This window comes from Papio anubis, chromosome 2, assembly GCF_008728515.1.
Source record: "Papio anubis isolate 15944 chromosome 2, Panubis1.0, whole genome shotgun sequence".
In the NCBI taxonomy this organism is placed as follows: Eukaryota; Metazoa; Chordata; class Mammalia; order Primates; family Cercopithecidae; genus Papio; species Papio anubis.
The window spans coordinates 91,365,115-91,388,304 of NC_044977.1; the positions used below are offsets into that span (position 1 = coordinate 91,365,115).

At 45.0% G+C, this 23,190-nt stretch overlaps 1 protein-coding gene across 3 annotated transcripts in view; it reads right to left on the minus strand.

Moving 5' to 3' along the window:
- The window catches only part of CCDC36 (coiled-coil domain containing 36), a 63,619-nt gene that overhangs the window by 4,182 nt on the left and 36,247 nt on the right, over positions 1 to 23,190 (minus strand). For 2 of the 3 annotated variants that reach the window (XM_031663342.1, XM_031663343.1), the window contains exons 3-6: positions 20,183 to 20,357; positions 15,361 to 15,524; positions 10,601 to 10,649; positions 10,320 to 10,407 (exon numbers count right to left, since the gene is read on the minus strand). In XM_031663342.1, the coding sequence (XP_031519202.1) occupies positions 10,320 to 10,407; positions 10,601 to 10,649; positions 15,361 to 15,524; positions 20,183 to 20,357 (476 nt within the window). The remainder of the gene's footprint in view (positions 1 to 10,319; positions 10,408 to 10,600; positions 10,650 to 15,360; positions 15,525 to 20,182; positions 20,358 to 23,190) is intronic. The other variant, XM_031663344.1, reaches the window with a different exon arrangement.

Genomic DNA, 23,190 nt, shown 5'->3' on the forward strand with positions numbered 1-23,190 from the left:
AGATGCTTTTATATTTATTCAATGAATGTTTAATGAGCATATACTATGTGCCAGGCACTATGGATATAACAGTTATCAAAACAAAGCTAGCTGGGCGTGGTGGCTCACGCCTGTAATCCCAGCACTTCAGGAGGCCGACACGGGCAGATCACCTTAGGTCAGGAGTTCGAAGCCAGCCTAGCCAACATGGTGAAATCCTGTCTCTACTAAAAATAGAAAAATGAGCCAGGCATGGCGGCAGGTGCCTGTAGTCCCAGCTACTCAGTTGGCTGAGGCACGAGAATTGCTTGAACCTGGGAGGTAGAGGTTGCAATGAGCTGAGATCCCGCCATTGCACTCCAGCCTGGGTGACAGAGCGAGACTTCATCTAAAAAAAAAAAAAAAAGATGAAGCCCTCTTGAAATTGCAATCTTAGGGAAAACAGGTAGTTAATGACTGATTATACAAATAGCTATAAATGTAATAACTGCTCTAAAGGAAAAGTATATTGTGCTTGAGACCATGTAACATGTAGACTTAGTCACTCTCAGGGGTAAGATTTCCCTAAGAAACTGTTATTTAGCTGAATTATCATAAAACTGTAAGGGAAAGAATATTACCAGCAGAAGAAAGAGCATGTTCCAAACAGAGGAATTGAGATCAGCATGGCTGAAACATGGTGAGCAAGGGGTCCAGAGCAGGCCACAGCTGAGGGGAGGCAGGTCACAGCTACACAGAGGGGTGTATGGGCCATGGCAAGATTGGTGGGCTTCATTCTTTTTTCTTTCTTTTTTTTTTTTTTTTTTTTTTAATTTGAGACAGAATCTCATTGTCACCTAGCTGGAGTGCAGTGGCATGATCTCAGCTCACTGCAACCTCTGCCCCCTGGGTTCAAGCAGTTCTCCAGCCTCAGCCTCCGGAGTAGCTAGGATTACAGGCATGCACTACCATGCCCAACTATTAATTGTATTTTAATAGAGACGAGGTTTTGCCGTGTTGACCAGGCTGGTCTCGAACTCCTGACCTCAGGTGATCCACCTGCTTCAGCCTCCCAAAGTGCTGGGATTACAGGCATGAGCCACCACGCCTGGCAGAGATACACACCTTTATCTGAAAGTTTATTGTCAGACACTGTGCTAGGAGCATAGGAAACAATTTTGAACAAAACTGTCTACCTACATGAATTTTTTTTTTTTTTTTTTGAGACTGAGTCTCCTTCTGTTGTGAGGCTGGAGTGCAGTAGCGGAATCTCGGCTCACTGCAACCTCTGCCTCCGGGTTCAAGCGATTCTCCTGCCTCAGCCTCCCAAGTAGCTGGGACTTTAGGTGCGTGCCACCACGTCCAGCTAATTTTTGTATTTTTAGTAGAGCCGGGATTCACCATGTTGGCCAGGATGATCTCGATCTCTTGACCCCACGATCCACCGGCTTCGGCCTCCCAAAGTGCTGAGATTACAGGCGTGAACCACCACACCCAGCCGAATAATTCTACAGTCTAGAAGAGGGAAAAAATAATAAACAGGCTGGCCAGGCGCGGTGGCTCAAGCCTGTAATCCCAGCACTTTGGGAGGCCAAGACGGGCAGATCACTAGGTCAGGAGATCGAGACCATCCTAGCTAACATGGTGAAACCCTGTCTCTACTAAAAAAATTACAAAAAACTAGCCGGGCGTGGTGGCGGGCGCCTGTAGTCCCAGCTACTCGGGAGGCTGAGGCGGGAGAATGGCGTAAACCGGGGAGGCAGAGCTTGCAGTGAGCTGAGATCCAGCCACTGCGCTCCAGCCTGGGCGACAGAGCGAGACTCCGTCTCAAAAAAAATGATAATAATAATAAACAGGCTGGGCACAGTGGCTCACACCTATAATCCCAGCACTTTGGGAAGCCACTGAGGTGGGAGGATTGCTTGGGCCCAGGAGTTCTAGAGCAGCCTGGGCAACATAGTGAGATCCTGTCTCTATAAAATGAAAAATAAAAATTAGCTAGATGGGGTGGTATGTGTCTATGGTCCTAGCTACTCAGGAGGTTGAGGCGGGAGAATTGCTTGATCCCAGGAGGTCAAGGCTACAGTCAGCTGTGATTGTGCCACTGCACTACAGCTTTGACGACAAAGCGAGACCCTATCTCAAAAATAAAAAAAAGAAAGAAGAAAGCAGTAAGAAATGGTACATTTATGTTATGTGTATTTTACCACAATTTTTTTTTATACTTTATGTTCTAGGGTACACGTGCACAACGTGCAGGTTTGTTACACATGTATACATGTGCCATGTTGGTGTGCTGCACCCATTAACTCCTCATTTACATTAGGTATATCTCCTAATGCTATACCTCCCTCCTCCCCCTACCCCACAACAGGCCTCGGTGTGTGATGTTCCCCTTTCTGTGTTCAAGTGTTCTCACTGTTCAATTACCACAATTTTTAAAAAGTGGGTCCAGGGTTGCACCACCCCACTGGCAATGCTGGCTGCCTTCTGGAAACTGCATATGCCTCACTCCCTCAGTGTGTAAATTAACAAACACTAATGGATAACAACAGAAAATGGCATGAAAACAGTAGGAATCAGCAATTTTGCACAGGAAGTTTTGGGAAATGTTTACTGTAGTCTCCCTACAGTTGGGAAAAAATTGAACAAACAAGATGAATTTGGTGGCAGGGCGTGGTGACTCATGCCTGTAATCTCAGCACTTTGGGAGGCCACGGAGGGTAGACCACCTGAAGTCAGGAGTTCAAGACCAGCCTGACCAACATGGAGAAACCCCGCCTCTACTAAAAACATAAAATTAGCCAGGTGGCACATGCCTGTAATCCCAGCTACTCGGGAGCCTGAGGCAGGAGAATCTCTTGAACCTGGGAGGCGGAGGTTCCAGTGAGCTGAGATTACATCATCACACTCCAGCCTGGGCAACAAGAGTGAAACTCTGTCCCAAAAAAAAAAAAAAAAAAGATGAATTTGGTGCTTTGAAAAGTGTGAAAGCTGCTAAAGAACTCTATTCTCAAATAGCAGAAGTAACCAAAATTAATGAAGCTCTTGTAGAACATACTGGACTTGTAAACAAATCTTCTTATGAAGATGGTTGGCTGATCAAGGTGACACTAAGTAACCCTTCAGAACCACATGAACTAATGAGTGAAGAAGTATATAAAAACTAAGTAGGACAGGCATGGTGGCTCACGCCTGTAATCCCAGCACTTTGGGTGGCCGAGGCGGGCAGATCAGCTGAGATCGGGAGTTCGAGAACAGCCTGACCAACATGGAGAAACCCCATCTCTACTAAAAATATAAAAATTAGCCGTGCGTGGTGTCGCACGCCTGTAGTCCCAGCTACTCAGGAGGCTGAGGCAGGAGAATCGTTTGAACCCGGGAGGCAGAGGTTGCGGTGAGCTGAGATCACGCCATTGCACTCCAGCCTGGGCAACAAAAGCAAAACTCCATCTCAAAAAAAAAAAAAAAACAAAAACAAAAAACTAAGGCCGAGTGCAGTGGCTTATGCCAGTAATCCCAGCACCTTGGGAGGCCGAAGCTGGCGGATCACAAAGTTTGGAGATTTGAGACCTTCCTGGCCAACATGGTGAACCCTGTCTCTACTAAAAATACAAAAATTAGCTGGGCATGGTGACACACGCCTGTAGTCCCAGCTACTCGGGAGACTGAGGCAGGAGAAACACTTGAACCTGGGACGCAGAGGTTGCAGTGAGCCGAGATTGCGCCAACTACACTCCAGCCTGGTGACAGAGAGAGACTCCATCTCAAAACAAAAACAAAAACAAAATTAGCTAGGCATGGTGGCATGTGCCTGTAGTCCCAGCTACTTGGGAGGCTGAAACAGGAGAACCACTTGAACCTGGGAAGGGCAGGTTGCAGTGAGCTGAGATCGTGCCACTGCACTCCAGCCTGGGTGACAGAGCAAGAGACTGTCTCAAAACAAACCAACCAACCAACAAACAAAAACTAAGTAAAATATATTGAGAAGTGAAAATGGAACCCCTAAACTAACATGAAACAATTTAATCCAGCATAGTTATTTTCATTTTATTTTTTTAGTTTTTTGAGATAGAGTCTCGCTCTGTCACCCAGGCTGGAGTGCAGTGGCGCAATCTGGGCTCACTGCAACCTCCGCCTCCAGGGTTCAAGTGATTCTCCTGCCTCAGCCTCCTGAGTAGCTGGGATTACAGGCACATGCCACCACGCCCGGCTAATTTCTGTATTTGCAGTAGAGACAGGGTTTCATCACGTTGGTCAGGCTGGTCTCATACTCCTGACCTTGTGATCTGCCCACCTCGGCCTCCCAAAGTGCTGGGATTATGGGCGTGAGCCACCGTGTCTGGCCCAAATACTTTTTTAGAAAGCAAATTTTCCCATATTTCTCACCACAGGTGCAAGTTCAATTCCATGTGTCAATCAATTAGAAAGAGGCTATTTACTTAGGTATTGGATTCCTGCTCCTAAACTCAATTAGTCAAATATTCTTCAGACATCCATGTAGATATTTATAGTAGAGAGCAAATGTAATTATCCTTCCATAGAGAAGTTCCTAAATAGTAATGTTTCTTAGCAACAGTAGACATTACCGACCCTCACAAAAGCAGAGCATGAGAAAGGCAAGCAAAGTGTTTGATTCTGGATTAAGTGCTCAGAAAACATCCATCTGAGGTCCCATACGTTCACTTCTTGTCCCCAGGGCAACGTATGTTTAGTGTCTTCTCTTTTATAAGAGCTTTTGTATCAGACTCATTACTTCCAAAGTCTATCCATATTTTTTCTTTTAAAAAATTTAGTTATGAAAATAACTGAAAACCATAAAAGTATAAAAAGGCATACAATGAAAAAATGACTGAATCTCTTCTCTGCAGACCTTGGTCTCACTTCCTGGATTTAACATTATCACTGGTTGCTGGAATTTTACATTAATACGTGTGCGTATCTATATATACATTATAGGTCCTGTGTTTGTATGTGTATGTGTGTCTAGAAGAGTATTCTTCTTTGCTTTGACTATAAACATTAGATATTTTTAGCTTTTATGTAAAAATGCTATTTAAAATCCATTTCCATATTCTGGACAATATCTGTTTTCCTGTTAAGATGATTTTTAAACAATTTGTTTTTATTTAGAAATTTGACAAGGCCTCAATTGAGATGAGATCAGATTGTGATGCAACTTAGAAATGAATGCTTTTCCCCAGATGGCCAGTGATTTTCCTTTTACTCTGTAGTTTTATTCTCCCTCAGGTGCTGATGAGAGCCTAAGGAAAGATCTGGCAGCCTCCTTGTATAAGATGAGACCTCCTCCAACTTTTTTAGGAATACTCTTCCTAGTTTTCACTGGCTGGTCACACTTACTGACAAGATGTATCCTGGAGCATGTGAAGAGCACCTTTTTGTTGTTTTAATTTAACAATGAACAGATATTTCCATTCTACCATTTTCATATAGATGGATCTCACTCTTCTTAACAATTATATCTATTTTGCTTAGAAAGGCTTCTCACATTCTAAAATTATAAAAATGTTGTCCATTTGGTTGGCCGGGTGTGGTGGTTCATGCCTATAATCCCAGCACTTTGGGAGGCTGAGGCGGACAGATCACAAGGTCAAGAGTTGGAGACCAGCCTGGCCAACATGGTGAAACCGTCTCTACTAAAAATGTAAAAATTAGCAGAGCGTGATAGTGCATGCCTGTAGTCCAGGCTACTTGGGAGGCTGAGGAAGGAGAATCGCTTGAACCCGGGAGGCAGAGATTGCAGTGAGCCGAGATCATGCCACTGCATTCCGGCCTAGTGACAGAGCGTGACTCCGTGTCAAAAAAAAAAAAAGTTGTCCATGTTTTCTTCTAGTTCTTTTTATAATTTAGTCACCAGACTTAACATATGAGGTAAAGTAGTATACAAGAGGCTTTGGTAATTCACTTTATTACTCTGGTCCTTAGTGTCCTCAGTTGAAGAACAGGAAGAGTTAGATTAGATGGTCACAGTGACCCTTCTGGCTGGGCAGGCTGACTGGGAAAATATTTAATGACCTCATCTGTGAAGGCACCAATTACATAACAATGCAAGACAGCACTTTCACACAGTATCTTTACTTCCCTATTCCCTGATGAGCGCAGTGAGACTGAAAGCTTGCAGAATGCACTGAGGTGGAGTTCAATGCTCTAGGATAGCTGGACTGGACCTGGCCATATGCTATAGGATTTGTCTGGTTCCTCTCTCAATGATTTTCTACTCCTCATCATTTCCTACCAAGAAAGAGAATTATTCTGCATAGGCTACTTGTGCCCGTTTTCAAGAATGACCTGTCCTTCTAATTGATATGATGCTACTGTGTTTGTTACTGAGTCTTTTTTTTTTTTCTTTTTCTTTTTTGAGACAGAGTTTCGTTCTTGTTGCCCAGGCTGGAGTGCCTGCCTCCTGGGTTCAAGTGATTCTCCTACCTCCCAAGTAGCTGGGATTATAGGCCTGCACCACCACGCCTGGCTAATTTTGTATTTTTTTTTTAGTAGAGATGTGTTTTCACCATGTTGGTCAGGCTTATCTCAAACTCCTGACCTCAAGTGACCCACTCGCCTCGGCCTCCCAAAGTGCTGGGATTACAGGCATGAGTCACTGCGCCTGGGCTTTTCTTGTTTGTTTGTTTGAGAGAGAGTCTGGTTCTATCGCCTAGGCTGGAGTGCAGTGGCGTGAACTTGGCTCACTGCAACCTCCCTCTCCCGGGTTCACCTCATTCTCCTGCCTCAGCCTCTCGAGTAGCTGGGACTACAGGGGCTCACCACCATGCCCGGCTAATTTTTTGTATTTTTAGTAGAGACGGGATTTCACCGTGTTGGCCAAGATGGTCTTGATCTCCTGACCTCATGATCTGCCCACCTCGGCCTCCCAAAGTGCTGGAATTACAGGCGTGAGCCACCATGCCCGGCCTTTTTTTTTTTTTTTTTTTTTTCCAGATGAAGTCTCACTCTAGCATCCAGGCTGGAGTGCAGTGGCGCCATCTCGGCTCACTACAACCTCCACCTCCCGGGTTCAAGCAATTCTCCTGTCTCAGCCTCCCAAGTAGCTGGAATTACAGGTGCCAGCCATCATGCATGGCTAATTTATGTATTTTTAGTAGAGACGGGTTTTCACCATGTTGGACAGACTGGTCTCGAACTCTTCACCTCGAGTGATTCACCTGCCTTGGCCTCCCAAAGTGCTGGGATTACAGACATGAACCACCACGTCCACCCTTGAGTCTTTCTTTTTTCTTTTTTTTTCATTTTATTTATTTAGTTTTAGTTTTAGTGTTTAGAGACAGGGTCTCGCTCTAGCTTCCAGGCTGGAGTGCAGTGGCACCATCTTGGCTCACTGCAGCTTTGACCTCCCAGGCTCAAGCTATCCTCCCACCTCCCCCTCCCTAGTACCTGGGACTATAGGCATATGCCCAGCCCTGCTGGTTTTGTTTATTTTTTGTAGATACGAAGTCTCCCTATGTTTCCCAGGCTGGTCTCAAACTCCTGGACTCAAGCAAATATACCCACCTTGGCCTCCCAAAGTGCTGGAATTAGGCTGGGCGTGGTGGCTCACACCTATAATTCCAGCACTTTGGGAGGCCGAAGCGGGCTGATCACCTGAGGTCAAGAGTTCAAGGCCAGCATGGCCAACATGGTGAAACCTTGTCTCTACTAAAAATACAAAAAAAAAAAAATAGCCAGGTGTGGTGGTGTGCACCTGCATGAGACTCGTGCAGGAAAGACTCGTGCAGGAGACTCCCTTGAACCAGGAGGAAGAGGTTGCAGTGAACTGAAATCATGCTACTGCACTCCAGCGTGGGTGACAGAGCAAGACTCCATCTCAGAAAAACTAAAACAAAAACACAAAGTGCTGGGATTATAGGCGGGAGCCACCACACAGGGCCTCTCTTCTGAGTCTTACCCTTTGAAAATTAAGGAACCAGCCAGGCACGGGTAGCTCACGCTTATAATCCCAGCACTTTGGGAGGCCGGGCGGGGAGGGGTGGATCACCTGAGGTTAGGAGTTCGAGACCAGCCTGGCCAACATGGTGAAACCCCACCTCTATTAAAAATACAAAAATTAGCCAGGCATGGTGGCAGGCGCCTGTAATCCCAGCTACTCGGGAGGCTGAGGCAGGAGAATCTCTTGAACCCGGGAGGCGGAGGTTGCAGTGAGCCGAGATTGTGCCATCGCACTCCAGCCTGGGGGACAGGAGCGAGAGTTCGTTCATCTCAAAAAAAAAAAAAGAAAAGAAAAGAAAAAGAAAATTAAGGAACCACTGGAGCAAAGGATCAGGATCCCTTTGCCTACTCTAAGCCAGATCCAGTTTTAGTTCTGTCTCTGCCTTGATCTTGTGTTGGGCCACAGGCATTTCCTTTCCCTTTTCTGGGATTTAAATGCCATACTTTTGCTGCAATCCTCGTTTTCTGTACTTCATCCAGTTTTATTATTATTATTTGATATGGGGAGTTTCACTCTGTTGCTCAGGCTGGAGTACAGTGGCACGATCTCAGCTCACTTCCACCTCTGCCTCCCGGGTTCAAGCGATTCTCCTGCTTCAATCTCTCAAGTAACTGCAATTACAGGTGTCTGCCACCACGCCCAGCTAATTTTTTTTTTATATTTTTAATAGAGACAGGGTTTCGCCATTTTGGCCAGGCTGGTCTCGAACTCCTGACCTCAGGTGATCCTCCTGCCTTGGCATCCCAAAGTGCTGGGATTATAGGCATGAGCCACCGCGCCTGGCCCACCCAGTTTTAAATGTAAAACAAAAACAGAGTACTTTCCTTGGGTACTTATAAATGAGTTACTCTATCATGTTATACAAAGGAAGCATCCCTGATTTGCTTCTGCTCTCTGTCTTGCTACTTCTTGTGGGGATAACAGTCTTAAGGCTTCCAGAATAAGTTTCTTTGTTGTTTTTTTTTTTTTTTTTGACAGAGTCTCGCTCTGTCGTCGAGGCTGGAGTAAAATGGCACCATCTCGGCTCACTGCCACCTCCGCCTCCCGGGTTCAAGCAATCCTTCTGCCTCAGCCTCCCGAGTAGCTGGGACTACAGGCCCTGCCACCACATCCGGCTAATTTTTGTATTTTTAGTAGAGATGGAGTTTCACCATATTGGCCAGGCCAGACTTGAACTCCTGACCTTGTGAGCTGCCCGCCTTGGCCTCCCAAAGTGCTAGGATTACAGGTGTGAGCCACTGTGCCCGGCCCCAGAACAAGTTTCTAAACAGATGCATAGTTGCCCTGTGTGTGGGATGCCCAGGTTGAAATCCAGCAGACAGTACAGTGCTTCTATGCAGACAGTTGCGGATTAATTTTTAGGCCACACGAAGACATTAATTTTCGTAAATTATGAGCAGTCCACCCCATGGCATTTGATTTCAACTTGTTTATAAAATAAACGCACAGACAAATGCAAACAAGTGCAGATGCACAGTCATCAGCTCATCATTTTGCTAGGAAACAGGTGGTTTTAGAGAGGTATTCACCTAAGGAGAACTGTATATTCGCTGTCTTCTCTTTATAGGGCAAGGGCCATGTTTTCATCTAAATGTAAACCACTAATTGGTGGAGCATAGGATTTTATAAACCACAAACTATAAGTAAAATTGAGAATGGGGCCGGGCGTGGTGGGTCACGCCTGTAATCCCACCACTTTGGGAAGCTGAGGCAGGCAGATCACGAGGTCAGGAGATGGAGACCATCTTGGCTAACACAGTGAAACCCCATCTCTACTAAAAAATTTTAAAAATTAGCTGGGCATGGTGGCGGGCGCCTGTAGTCCCAGCTACTCGGGAGGCTGAGGCAGGAGAATGGCGTGAACCCAGGAGGAGGAGCTTGCAGTGAGCCGAGATTGCGCCACTGCACTCCAGCCTGGGCTCCGTCTCAAAAAAAAAAAAAGAGAATGATGCTGTGATTCACAATACAGCTCTCACTGAAACCAAGGCAGCAAGAAGAGCAGTAGGTACTACAGTATTTCTGACTCCTTAGGGGGCAGTCAGTGTCTATAGACAGCACAGGCAGCAACTCCTTTGGGACTCAAGGATGTTGCTGACTCACTTCAGGCAGTGAGATGAGAAACCCAGCAGAGCTACCTGCCCTGAGGCAGCATGGTTACCAGGTGGGGGATTAGCGCTTCACAAAAGGCATCATGGGACCAGAACATTGTCACATAGAGGTGGGCCCCACTACCCGGCTTAGTGTGCTCCACATCTCTTCAGGACGAACCCTATGTACCCATCCTCTCATCTGAAACCCTGTGAGGAACCTCACCACTGGAAACCAGGCTAGGGTCAGAAAGTTCATGTTCATCATTTACCAGTGCCCTCTGCTGATACCTCAAACATGAGGCACTCACATGTCTTGGCCACAGTCTCCAAAGAATCCAAAATAGATTGGCTTCTTGAACTGAGATGTTCCTCAGACTTTTCCACAGACGTCTGCAACTAAGAAACCCAAAATTATGAAATAATTCACAGGCTGTTGCCTTATTTTACTATCTTAGAGAATTGTCATTTCATGATAAATAGGGGTAGTTAAAATATTGCTATTCTACATTAACTAAAGTCAATACAATATAAATATTAAACTTCTTAAAATATAAGATGTTCTAACTCCTTGAAAAGTAGCTGTACTTACCCTGTGAATGCTTTCTCTAACATTAGAAACAAAGTTGTATAGAGTCTCACTAGAATAGGAGGGAAAAAAGAAAACAAATCTTTGTGAAATATTGAAGTGATAAGTAACATAAATGATTCCACAAACATGGCAGATCTCTACCTAGCATAGCATCAAAACATTGCTTGATTAGATTTGAAGACTTGACCCTGAGAAACCTTAGTATCCAGCAGGGAAATAAAAAAAGAGAGTCTCAGCACCTTGGGAGGCCAAGGCGGGTGGATAACGAGGTCAGGAGTTCAAGACCAGCTTGACCAAGATAGTGAAACCCCGTCTCTACTAAAAATAGAAAAATTAGCCAGGCGTGGTGGCAAGCACCTGTAATTCCAGCTACTCGGGAGGCTAAGACAGGAGAATTGCTTGAACCTGGGAGGCGGAGGTTGCAGTGAGCCAAGATCATGCCACTGCACTCCAGCCTGAGAGAGAGAGCGAGACTCCACCTCAAAATAAAATAAAATAATAAAATAAAATAAAATAGTAAAGTAAAAAGAGGGCCGGGGGCAGTGACTCACGGCTGTAATCCCAGCACTTTGGGAGGCCGAGGCAGGTGGATCACGAGGTCAGGAGATCGAGACCATCCTGGCTAACACAGTGAAACCCCGTCTCTACTAAAAAATACCAAAAAAAATTAGCCAGGAGTGATGGCGGGTGCTTGTAGTCCCAGTTACTTAGGAGGCTGAGGCAGGAGAATGGCGTGAATCCGGGAGGCGGAGCTTGCAGTGAGCCGAGATCATGCCACTGCACTTCAGCCTGGGTGACAGAGCGAGACTCCATCTCAAAAAAAAAAAAAAAAGGAACACAGACTTCCTATGACCACTGCTAAGGCAAATCACATTTTTCTTTTTAAAGTCCATATTCATATACATATTTATATGTAAATATTAATATGAAAATATTAATTTCTAATGAAAAAGAAGCTATCACAGTTATTCCTCAACTATACATCCTACTCCTTTTTTTTTGAGACTGAGTCTCGTTCTGTTGCCCAGGCTGGAGTGCAGTGGTGCCATCTCAGCTCACTGCAAGCTCCGCCTCCTGGGTTCATGCCATTCTCCTGCCTCAGCCTCCCGAGTAGCTGGGACTACAGGCGCCCGCCACCATGCCTGGCTAATTTTTTGAATTTTTAGTAGAGACGGGGTTTCACTGTATTAGTAAGGATGATCTCGATCTCCTGACCTTGTGATCTGCCAGCCTCGGCCTCCCAAAGTGCTGGGATTACAGCCGTGAGCCACCACACCTGGCCACATCCAACTCTTAAAAAAAGACTCGCACAGGGGCCGGGTATGGTGGCTCACACCTGTAATCCCATCACTTTGGGAGGCCAAGGCCGTTGGATCACCTGAGGTCAGGAGTTTGAGACCAGCCTGGCCAACATGCTGAAACCCCATCTGTACTAAAAATAAAAATATATTAGCCGGGCATGGTGCCATGCACCTGTGGTCCCAGCTACTTGGGAGGCTGAGGCACGAGAATCGCTTGAACCCAGGTGGTGGAAGTTGCAGTGAGCCAAGATCGTATCACTATACTCCAACCTGGGCAACAGAGTGAGATTCCATCTCAATAAACAAAACAAAACAAAAACCAAAGAATTCATACATTGTATGATGAAAACTCACGGACATGAACAGAAGATCAACAGACACTGGGGCCTAGTTGAGGTGAAGGGTGGAGGAAGGAGAGGATCAGAAAAAAAATAGCTATTGAGTACTATGCTTAGTACCTGGGTGATGAAATAATCTGTACAACAAACCTCTGTGACAAGAGTTTACCTATGTAACAAACCTGCATATATACCCCTGAACCTAAAAGTTTAAAAAAATTCAAAAAAAATTTTTGAATGTAAAATTTAAAAGATTTCATGCATTCTATTCTTTTTTGTTGTTGTTTTGTTTTTTTGCTTGTTTGTTTGAGATGTAGTTTCACTCTTGTTGCCCAGGCTGTAGTACAATGGTGCAATCTAGGCTCCCTGCAACCTCTGCCTCCTGGGTTCAAGTGATTCTCCTGTCTCAGCCTCCCGAGCAGCTGGGATTATAGGCACCCGCCACTGTGCCTGGCCGCATTCTATTCTAGACTCTAAAATAAATAAAGTTGTCCAACTTCCTAATCCTGATGATTTGAAAAGAAAAATCAGGGGGCAGATGTTTAGGAAAAATAAGTGTAACCTTACTTGAATATTACATTTCTCTTACAAATCCTCTAGTTTTTATTTTTCAGAGAGAAAAAAATTGTGGTAGACTATATGCAAATCTACCACACTACCACTATGTGGTAGACTATATGCAAATCACACTGACAAGAAGGCAATTAAGAATAACTAGAAGGCCAGGTATGGTGGCTCATGCCTGTAATCCCAGCACTTTGGGAGGTCGAGGTGGGAGGATTGCTTGAGCCCAGGAGTTCAAGACCAGCCTGGACAACATAGTGAGACACCATCTCTGGAAAAAAAAATTAGGTGGGCACGGTAGTGTGTGCCTCTGATCGAAGCTACTTGGGAAGCTAAGGTGGGAAGACTGTGGTGGCTCATGCTTGTACTCCCAGCACTTTGGGAGACCGAGGTGGGCAGATCACCTAAGGTCAGGAGTTTGTGACCAGCCTGGCCAACATGACGAACCCAGTCTCTACTGAAAATACAAAAATGAGTTGGGCATGGCAGCATGTGCTTGTGATCCCAGCTACTCAGGAGGCTGTGGCAGGAGAATCACTTGAACCCAGAAGGCGGATGTTTCAACGAGCCAAGATTGTGCCAATGCACTCCAGCCTGGACAACAAGATTGAAACTCCATCTCAGAAAAAAAAAATAATAAAATAAATAATAATAATAATAATAATAATAATAATAATAATAATGGCCGGGCGTGGTGGCTCATGCCCATAATTCCAGCATTTTGGGAGGCTGAGGTGGGTGGATCACCTGAGGTGAGGAGTTTGTGACTAGCCTGGCCAACATGGTGAAACTCTGTCTCTACTAAAAATACAAAAATTAGCCGGGCGTGGTAGCGGGTGTCTGTAATCCCAGCCACTTGGGTGGCTGAGGCAGGAGAATCGCTTGAACCCAGGAGGCGGAGGTTGCAGTGTGCTGAGACTGCGCCATTGCACTCTAGCCTGGGCAACAAGAGCAAAATACCATCTCACACACAAAAAAATGATAGTAATACAGACGAACTTCAAAGGGAAGAGTGCTATGAAATGGTTAATTTATGTGTCAATTTGACTTGGCTAAGAGATGCCCAGATAGTTGGTATGTTTGTGAGAGTCCTTCTGTAAGAGATTAGCATTTAGGCTGGGCACAGTGGCTCAGCCTATAATCCCAGTACTTTGGGAGGCTGACATGGGAGGATCTCTTGAGGTCAAGAGTTCAAGACCAGCCTGGATAACAGAGTGAGACCCTGTCTCTACAAAAAATAAAAAATTAGCCAGGCATGGTGGCACATGCCTATGGTCCCATGTACTAGGAAGGCTGAGGTGGGAGGATCACTTGAGCTCAAGAGGTTGAGGCTGCAGTGAGCCATGATCTTGCCACTGCACTCCAGTGTGGGTGACAAGAGTGAGACCCTGTCCCAAAATACTAAAAAAAAATACCCAAAAATTGGTAGACTGAGTAAAGAAGATTGCCCTCACCTGTTTGGGTGGGCATCATTCAATCTTGCGAAGGTCCAAATAGAACAAAAAGGCAAAAGAAGTGCAAATTCACTCTTCTTCATCTGGAACATCCAACTTCTCCTGCCCTTGGACATCAGAGCTCCTGGTTCTCAGGGCTTTGGAGTCAGACTAAATTGCACCATTCTCTTTCCTGGTTCTCTAGCTTACAGATGGCAGACTATGGGACTTCTTAGCCCCCATAATCTCATGAACAAATTTTTACAATAAATCAATCTATAGGCTGGGCGTGGTGGCTCACACCTGTAATCCCAGCACTTTGGGAGGCTGAGGCAGGCAGGTCACGAGGTCAAGAGTTCGAGACCATCCTGGCCAGCATGAGATCCAAACTCCTCTCACTAAAAATACAAAAATTACTCGAGTGGTGGCGAAGCCTGTAGTTCCAGCTACTCAGGAGGCTGAGGCAGGAGAATTGCTTGAACCTGGGAGGTAGAGGTTGCAGTGAGCCAAGATTGTGCCACTGCACTCCAGCCAGGTGACAGAGCAAGACTCTGTCTTAAAAAGCTCTGACGGTGGCTCCGCCTGTAATCCCAGCACTTTGGGAGGCGAGGCCAGGCGGATCATGAGATCAGGAGATCAGAGACCATCCTGGCTAACGGTGAAACCCGTCTCTACTAAAAATACAAAAACTAGCCCGGGGCGAGGTGGGCTGAGGCCTATATAGTCCCAGCTACTCGGGAGAGCTGAGGCAGAGAATGGCGTGAACCTGGGAGGCCCAGGAGCTTGCAGTGAGAGCTGAGATCCGACCACTGCATTCCAGCCTGGGTGACAGAAGAACTCCGTCTCAAAAAAAAAAAAAAAAAAAAACCACAAAAAAAAAATCAATCTGTATTTCTCTCTCTTCTTCTTTCTCTCCCTCTTTCTCGGTGTGTCTGTGTCTGTGTCTGTGTCTGTGTGTGTCTGCGTGTGCATGTGTGTGTGTGTAAGTCCTATGTTTTGGTTTCTCTGGAGAACTCTATTGTTGTGCTATTATGCTAAAATTGAATTATTTAATTACTGACACTCTATGTCTTGTTTTACTCAGAAAAGATGAGTTGTCTCATCCATTTGAAAGGTTTACATACCTGTCATATTTGTCTTTTGCCCTTTTCTTTTTCTCCTCAAACTGTTCCAAGAGGCCTTTTGATTTTCCAACTGACAAAGGAGGAGGAAATAAACCTCCATCTTTTATATCTCCTCCAAACAGCTGGGGCTTTGTCTGGTACTTTGTGAAAATGCTAGGTTCACCCTGTTAAATGAAAATATATATAGCATTTGACACACAAAAATATGTATAGCATTCACTATTTTCTGTACAATGCAGAGTCACATTTAAGTGCAAACCATATTGCTATAACGTAATATAGCAAGTAGTATTTCCATTTTATTTTTGTATATACCAGAAAATTATATTTAAAATAAAGCAACTGATTTTATTAATATAGATTTTGCCTTACCAGCCCAGAGAGATTTTAAATGTCAACTAAAATAGCTTAGAATCAACTGCATAAATTTACAGGCAAGAACAGAGAACCATTTATGCTATTGCTGAGATGATGTGCTGAAGTTTTCAGAATCATAATTTTAACTCAAATTGCTGTTGCTCAGCCGCTAGTGAACTAAACTCATATTGGTAAGTTTGATGTGGACTGGACAGTGGGCATGCTGACACATGGTGAGCCACTTTCTGCATTCTTAGGCAAAACTCTGAAACATTCAGGGAGGTCATTTATTCCTTCATATCACTAGATACCAATTTTTGTACTGAAAAACTTATTTCAGACAATACTTTACTAACTTAAAGCACCGACTGGCTGGGCACGGTGGCTCACGCCTGTACTCCCAACACTTTGGGAGGCCGAGGTGGACGGATTGGATCACAAGGTCAGGAGTTCGAGACCAGCCTGACCAATATGGTGAAACCCCGTCGCTACTAAAAATACAAAAATTGGTCAGGTGTGGTGGCTCATTCCTGTAATCCCAGCACCTTGAGAGGCCAAGGCAGGTGGATCACCTGAGGGCAGGAGTTTGAGACCAGCCTGCTCAACATGGCAAAACCCTGTCTCAAGTAAAAATACAAAAAATTAGCCAGGCATGTTGGCAGGCGCCTGTAATCCCAACTACTCAGGAGGCTGAGGCAGGAGAATCACTTAAACACAGAAGGAGGAGGTTGCAGTAAGCCGAGATTGTGCCACTGCATTCCAGCCTGGGTGACAAGAGCAAAACTCCATCTCAAAAAACAAAAACAAAAACAAAAATTAGCCGGGCATGGTGGCGCACGCCTGTAATCACAGCTACTCGGGAGTCTGAGGCAGGAGAATCGCTTGAACCCGGGAGGAGGAGGTTGCAGTGAGCCGAGATCATACCACTGCCCTCCAGCCCGGGTGACAGGGACTCTGTCTCAAAAAAAAAAAAAAAAAAAGCACCAACTTAATCTTATTTGTTAAGTCCTTATTTGATGCACGTAAGTCTGTACATAAAACTTGAGCCCAGGCTGGGCACAGTGGCTCATGCCTGTAATCCCAGCACTTTGGGAGGCCAAGGCAGGCAGATCACCTGAGGTTGGGAATTCAAGACCAGCCTGACCAACATGGAGAACCCCGGCTCTACTAAAAATATGGTATTAGCCAGGCACAGTGGTGCTTGCCTGTAATCCCAGCTACTCAGGAGACTGAGGCAGGAGAATTGCTTGAACCTGGAAGGCAAAGGTTGCGGTGAGCTGAGATTGTACCATTGCACTCCAGTCTGGGCAACAAGAGCAAAACTCCGTCTCAAAAAGAAAAAAACCTTGGAGCCCAGGAGTTCAAGACCAGCCTGGGCAACATGGCTAAACCCCATGCCTACAAAAAATATAAAAATTAGCAGGTGCGGCTGGGCACAGTGGCTCACGCCTGTAATCCTGGCACTTTGGGAGGCTGAGGTGGGTGGGTCATGAAGTCAGGAGATCGAGACCATCCTGGCTGACATGGTGAAACCCCGTCTCTACTAAAAATACAAAAATTAGCTGGGCATGGTGGCACACGCCTATAGTCCCATCTACTCAGGAGGCTGAGGCAGGAGAATCTCTTGAACCCAGGAGGCAGAGGTTGCAGTGATCTGGGATCGTGCCCCTGCACTCCAGCTTGGCGACAGTCAGATTCCCTCTCAAAAAAAAAAAAAAAAAAAAAATTAGCCAGGTGTGGCCGGGCACAGTGGCTCACACCTGTAATCCCAGCACTTTGGGAGGCTAATGCAGGTGAATCACTTGAGGTCAGGAGTCTAAGACCAGCCTAGCCAAGAAAGTGAAACCTTGTCTCTACTAAAAATACAAAAATTAGCCGGGCATGGGGGCAGGCACCTGTAATCCCAGCCACTCAGGAGGCTGAGGCATGATAATTGCTTGAACCCAGGAGGCAGAGGTTGCAGTGAGCTGAAATTGCACTGAAGCAGGAGATGTAAAGAGAAAAACAAGTTTTCTCTTGGTGAGCTGACTCACTCCAAGACCTGGCAATAGGAAGCAGAGCTCTGACGGGACTTTGATAACACTATCTGCAAAACCAGAGCCCTCAAGGAACGTGCTCCAGAGCCCCCTCTCCTCTCATTCCCAGGCAAGGGTGGGAAAGCAGGTTTTTCTCTTTTCCTAACTTCCCCCTCCCCTTTGATAATCCTTCCTTAGTGATACTCAAGGTTACTTCACAGAGTTTTACAATTCCTGTTTCTCTTCTGTGCAACATAACAAGGTCACAAGACGAGCTTGAGTAAGATATGTACCAGATGCAAAGCCTGCTTTAGTTTGATAAGTTCCTGTTTTCTTTCCAATGCAGCTGCAAGGTCATGAGCTATGCTAGGGTGACGAAACCCATCACTGTTTGATTAACTGCCTTTGTTCTGCTTCTGTATGCCCACTTGCCTGCACTATAAACTTCATGCCACCAAATACCCACCACGCCATTCAAACTGGCCAATCCCCTTTCAGAAGTGTGTATAAAAGTCAAGCCCTGTTTTGTTCAGGTCTCAGCCTTTTGGATGCGAATCCGCTGAGCCAGTGCACACCTTAATAAAATCCTCCTGTTTCACCCATTTGGTCTCTCTGGTCCTCTGATTCCTGCCACAGCACCACTGCACTACAGCCTGGGCGACAAAGTGAGACTCTGTCTCGAAAACAAAACAAAACAAAACAAACCTACATTTAGTTATAGGTGTCTCCAGAATAAAAAATGTTTTTGACTCACAAAAAAGACAGGTTGATCTCAAAACATCAGGCTGGGTATGGTGGCTCACACCTGTAATCCCAGCACTTTGGGCAGCCTAGGTGAGCAGATCATCTAAGGTCAGGAGCTCAAGATCAGCCTGCCAACATGGCAAAACCCCATCTCTACTAAAAACACAAAAATCAGCCTCCCCAGTAGCTGGGATTATAGGTGTGTGCCACCACACACCTATTTTTGTGTGTGGTGGCACACACCTATAATCCCAGCTACTGGGGAGGCTGAGGCAGGAGAATTGCTTGAACCTGGGAGGCAAAGGTTGCAGTGAGCCGAGATCATGCCACTGGACCTCGGCCCAGGTGACACAGCAAGACTCTGTCTCAAAAGAAAGAAAGACAGAAAGACAGACAGAAAAAGGAAAGAAAAAAAGAGACAGAGAGAGAGAGAAAGAAAGGAAGGGAGGGAGGGAGGGAGGGAGGGAGGGAAGGAAAGAAAGAAAGGAAGGAAGGAAAGATCAATCTCAAAAAATCAAGGATTCAAGAGACTCTGTTCCTCATTCTGGCCTTTACTCACTAACCTAGGCCTCAGAATCCTTATCTCCTTCTTCAAGGACATAATGTAGTATAGTTCACTAAAGTATACAAATTACATGAAGTTTATTATTTTAAAAGGTCTGTCTAAAATAAAATGTTATTTATTTCTATTTTATGAAAACTCTTTTTACTTATTAAATTATCACAAACAATAGTATGACTAGCCTTAGGCAAATATATATACATATATAGAATATGTATATATACGTATATAGAATATGTATATATACGTATATAGAATATGTATATATACATATTCTAGAAGTGGCCAAGGGATTGACGCTATTTTATGTTGCTTTGTAATAGAAGAAACTGCAAATATAAATGTTGCCATTTCAGACTATTAAGTCAAATGAGTCACTAATCAAGCACAAATCCCTTTAGAAGACTAATCCTTACAGATGTACAATTTTAAAATATACTCCAACAGAATAAGTTATTTTTTTAAGGCTAGAAAATAAGTATTGGCTGTTGGGTTTTTTTGTTTTGTTTGTTTGTTTTGAGACAGAGTCATGCTCTGTCTCCCAGACTAGAGTTCAGTGGTTTGATCTTGGCTCACTGCATCCTCCGCCTCCTGAGATCGAGAAATTCTCTGCCTCAGCCTCCCGAGTAGCTGGGATTACAGGTGCCTGCCACCACACCTGGCTAATTTTTGTATTTTTAGTAGAGGCGGGGTTTCACCATCTTGGCCAGGCTGGTCTTGAACTCCTGACCTCGTGATCCACCTGCCTCAGCCTCCCAAAGTGCTGGGATTACAGGCGTGAGCCACCACGCCTGGCCTTGTTTTTTTGTTTGTTTTTTTGAGACAGGGTCTCACTCTGTCACCCAAGCTGCCGTACACTGGCAGAATCCTGGGTCACTGCAGGCTTGACTTCCTGGGCTCAAGCAATCCTACCTCAGCTACCACACTCAGCTAATTTTTGTACTTTTTGTAGAGATGGGGTTTTGCCATGTTGCCCAGGCTGGTCTCAAACTCCTGGGCTCAAGGGATCCACTCGCCTCAGCCTTCCCAAGTGCAGGGATTACAGGTGTCAGCCATTACACCAGGCCAGAATAAGTATCCTTTATAGTTTATCTCCATAATAACTGTGAAATATGTGCAGAGCAATTCTGGAAACCAGACTCACCTCCAGAGAATTCTGTTGTGACTGTTTTGAATGTCTCAAGTGGGCACCGAAGTCCAAGGGTGCTGATAGGGTTTCTGAATTTTCTGGACAGAACTGAGATCCAAAGAGGAACTGGGAATCGCTGAGACTGGAATAATCATTTTGATTAGTATTCCAGTTGGATAACTTCTTGTTCCTGAAATTAAGCAAAAAAAGTGTATCAAATGGACAAATATCCTGAACAAATGAAATCATAGTTCACAGCTGTCCATTTGGGAATATTTTGGGCAGAGTGATAGCTTGTTCTGACCTTCAAGTCCCCTGTATATTGTCAGTACAATGAAACACAAAGAAACACAAGGAAATTCTGAGTACCACACATTTTTATTAAAATCTGGGAACAACCAGATGGAAACTCAAACAGAAAAGACTGACATCGTCATTCTTTGTATAACAGCATTCTAGGCTACAACACCATATTGGAAATTACAGTTCATAAAATTGTAGAGATTAAGAGAATGTTATCATTTTATTTTATTGTTTTGAGACAGGGTCCTACTCTGTCGCCCAGGCTGGAGTGCAGTGGCGTGATCTCAGCTCATGGCAGCCTCAGCCTCCTGGGCAGCTAGGACTACAGGTGTGTGCTACCACGCCTGGCTAATTTTTGTATTTATAGTCGAGATGGGGTTTTACCATGTTGACCAGACTGATCTTAAACTCCTGTCCTCAGGTGATCTGCCCATCTCAGCCTCCCAAATTGCTGGGATTACAGGCGTGAGCCACTGTGCAGGGCCAAGAATGTTATTTTAATTTTTTTTGAGACAGAGTCTCGCTCTGTTGCCCAGGCTGGCATGCAGTGGTGCAATCTTGGCCCACTGCAACCTCCACCTCCCAGGTTCAAGCCATTCTTCTGCTTGAGCTCCTGAGTAGCTGAGATTACAGGCACCTGCTATCACATCTGGCCAATGTTTGTATATTTAGTACAGACGGGGTTTCACCATGTTGGCCAGACTGGTCTCTCGAACACCTGACCTCAGGTGATCTGCCCACCTTACCCTCCCAAAGTGCTGGGATTACAGTGATGAGTCATTGCACCTGGCCAAGAATGTTATCTTTTTAAAAGATCAATCTGTTCATCATTAAAATAGATAAATAAAATAAGGTACATGCATTAGCTGATTCAGCAGCCATGAGTATTAAGTTAGATTTATATATAATCAGCCAGGCACTGTGGCTCACGCATGTAATCTCAGTGCTTTGGGAGTCCGAGGCAGGCAGATCATGAGGTCAGGAGATCGAGACCATCCTGGCTAACACAGTGAAACCCCATCTCTACTAAAAAATACCAAAAAAATTAGCCAGGAGTGATGGCAGGTGCTTCTAGTCCCAGTTACTCAGGAGGCTGAGGCAGGAGAATGGCGTGAACCCAGGAGTCAGAGCTTGCAGTGAGTCGAGTTTGTGCCACTGCACTCCAGCCTGGGCAACAGAGCAAGACTCCTTCTCAAACAAACAAACAAAAAAAGATTTATATATAATCACATGGGATTTTGAGACTTCTCAAAAACATAGTTTTGAGTACAAGAAAAGGTGAAAACTAATGAACTTGGCCAGGCACGGTGGCTCATGCCTGTAATCCCAGCACTTTGGGAGCCAAGGCGGGCAGATCATGAAGTTAGGAGTTCGAGACAAGTCTAGCCAACATGGTGAAACCCCGTCTCTACTAAAACTACAAAAATTAGCCAGGTGTGGTGGCAGGCACCTATAATCCTAGCTACCTGGGAGGCTGAGGCTGAAGAATCACTGGAACCCGCGAGGCAGAGGTTGCAGTGAGCTGAGATTGCGCCACTACACTCCAGCCTGGGCAATAGAACGAGACTCAGTCTCAAAAAACAACAACAACAAAAAGAATTTACTCTATTACAGATCATTTATATAAATTTTTAAACCTACATTATACACACCAAACAATTATGTAATTGAGTATATAGAAGGTAACTGGAGGGTACACATTAATTCTAGAGTGTGTGCCTACAGAGAAGGAACAGAGCAGGGCTGAAGGGAGAGAAGGAGCCATAATAAAACAATCACAGATAGACCTTGTTATGGACTGAATGTGTCCCCCAAAAATTCACATGTTGCTATGATGGTATCATCATAACAACCCTGATATGACAATATTTGGAAATGGGTTCATTAGGAGGTAATGAGCATTAGATGAAGTCATGAAGATATGGCTCTTATGATAGGATTGGTGTCCTCATAAAAAGGGACACCAGAGGCTGGGCACGGGGGCTCATGCCTGTAATCCTAGCACTTTGGGAGGCTGAGGTGGGAGGACTACCTGAGCTCAGGAGTTTGAGACCAGCCTGGGCAACACTGTGAAACCCTATCTCTACTAAAAAAAAAAAAAAAAAAAAAAAAAAAAGGCACCCACTGGCCATGGTGGTGTGCACTTGTACAGTCCCACCTACTTGGGAGGTGAGCCAGGAGAATTGTTTGAACCAGGGAGTTGGAGGTTGCAGTGAGGTGAGATTGTGCCACTGCACACCAGCCTAGCAAGAGAGTGAGACTCCGTCTCCAAAAAAAAAAAAAAAGAAAGATATCTCTATAACAATTTGTGTTACTTAACATTGTTGCATAACTTGAGAAAACACACTTTTCCTTTCTTTCCTCTTTTTTTTTTTGAGACAGAATTTCACTCTTGTTGCCCAGGCTGAAGTGCAATGGTGTGATCTTGGCCCACTGCAACCTCCATTTCCTGGTTTCAAGCGATTCTCTGGCTTCAGCCTCCTGAGTAGCTGGGATTACAGGCATGCACCACCATGTCTGGCTAATTTTTGTATTTTTAGTAGAGATGGGGTGCCAAGATCAGCTCAGTCATGGAGACCCTAACCCAGTGGCACTAGAGGAATTAAAGACACACAACAGAAATATAGAGTGCAAAGTGGGAAATCAGGGGACTCACAGCCTTCAGAGCTGACAGCCCTGAACAGAGTTTGACACACATATTTATTGACAGCAAGCCAGTG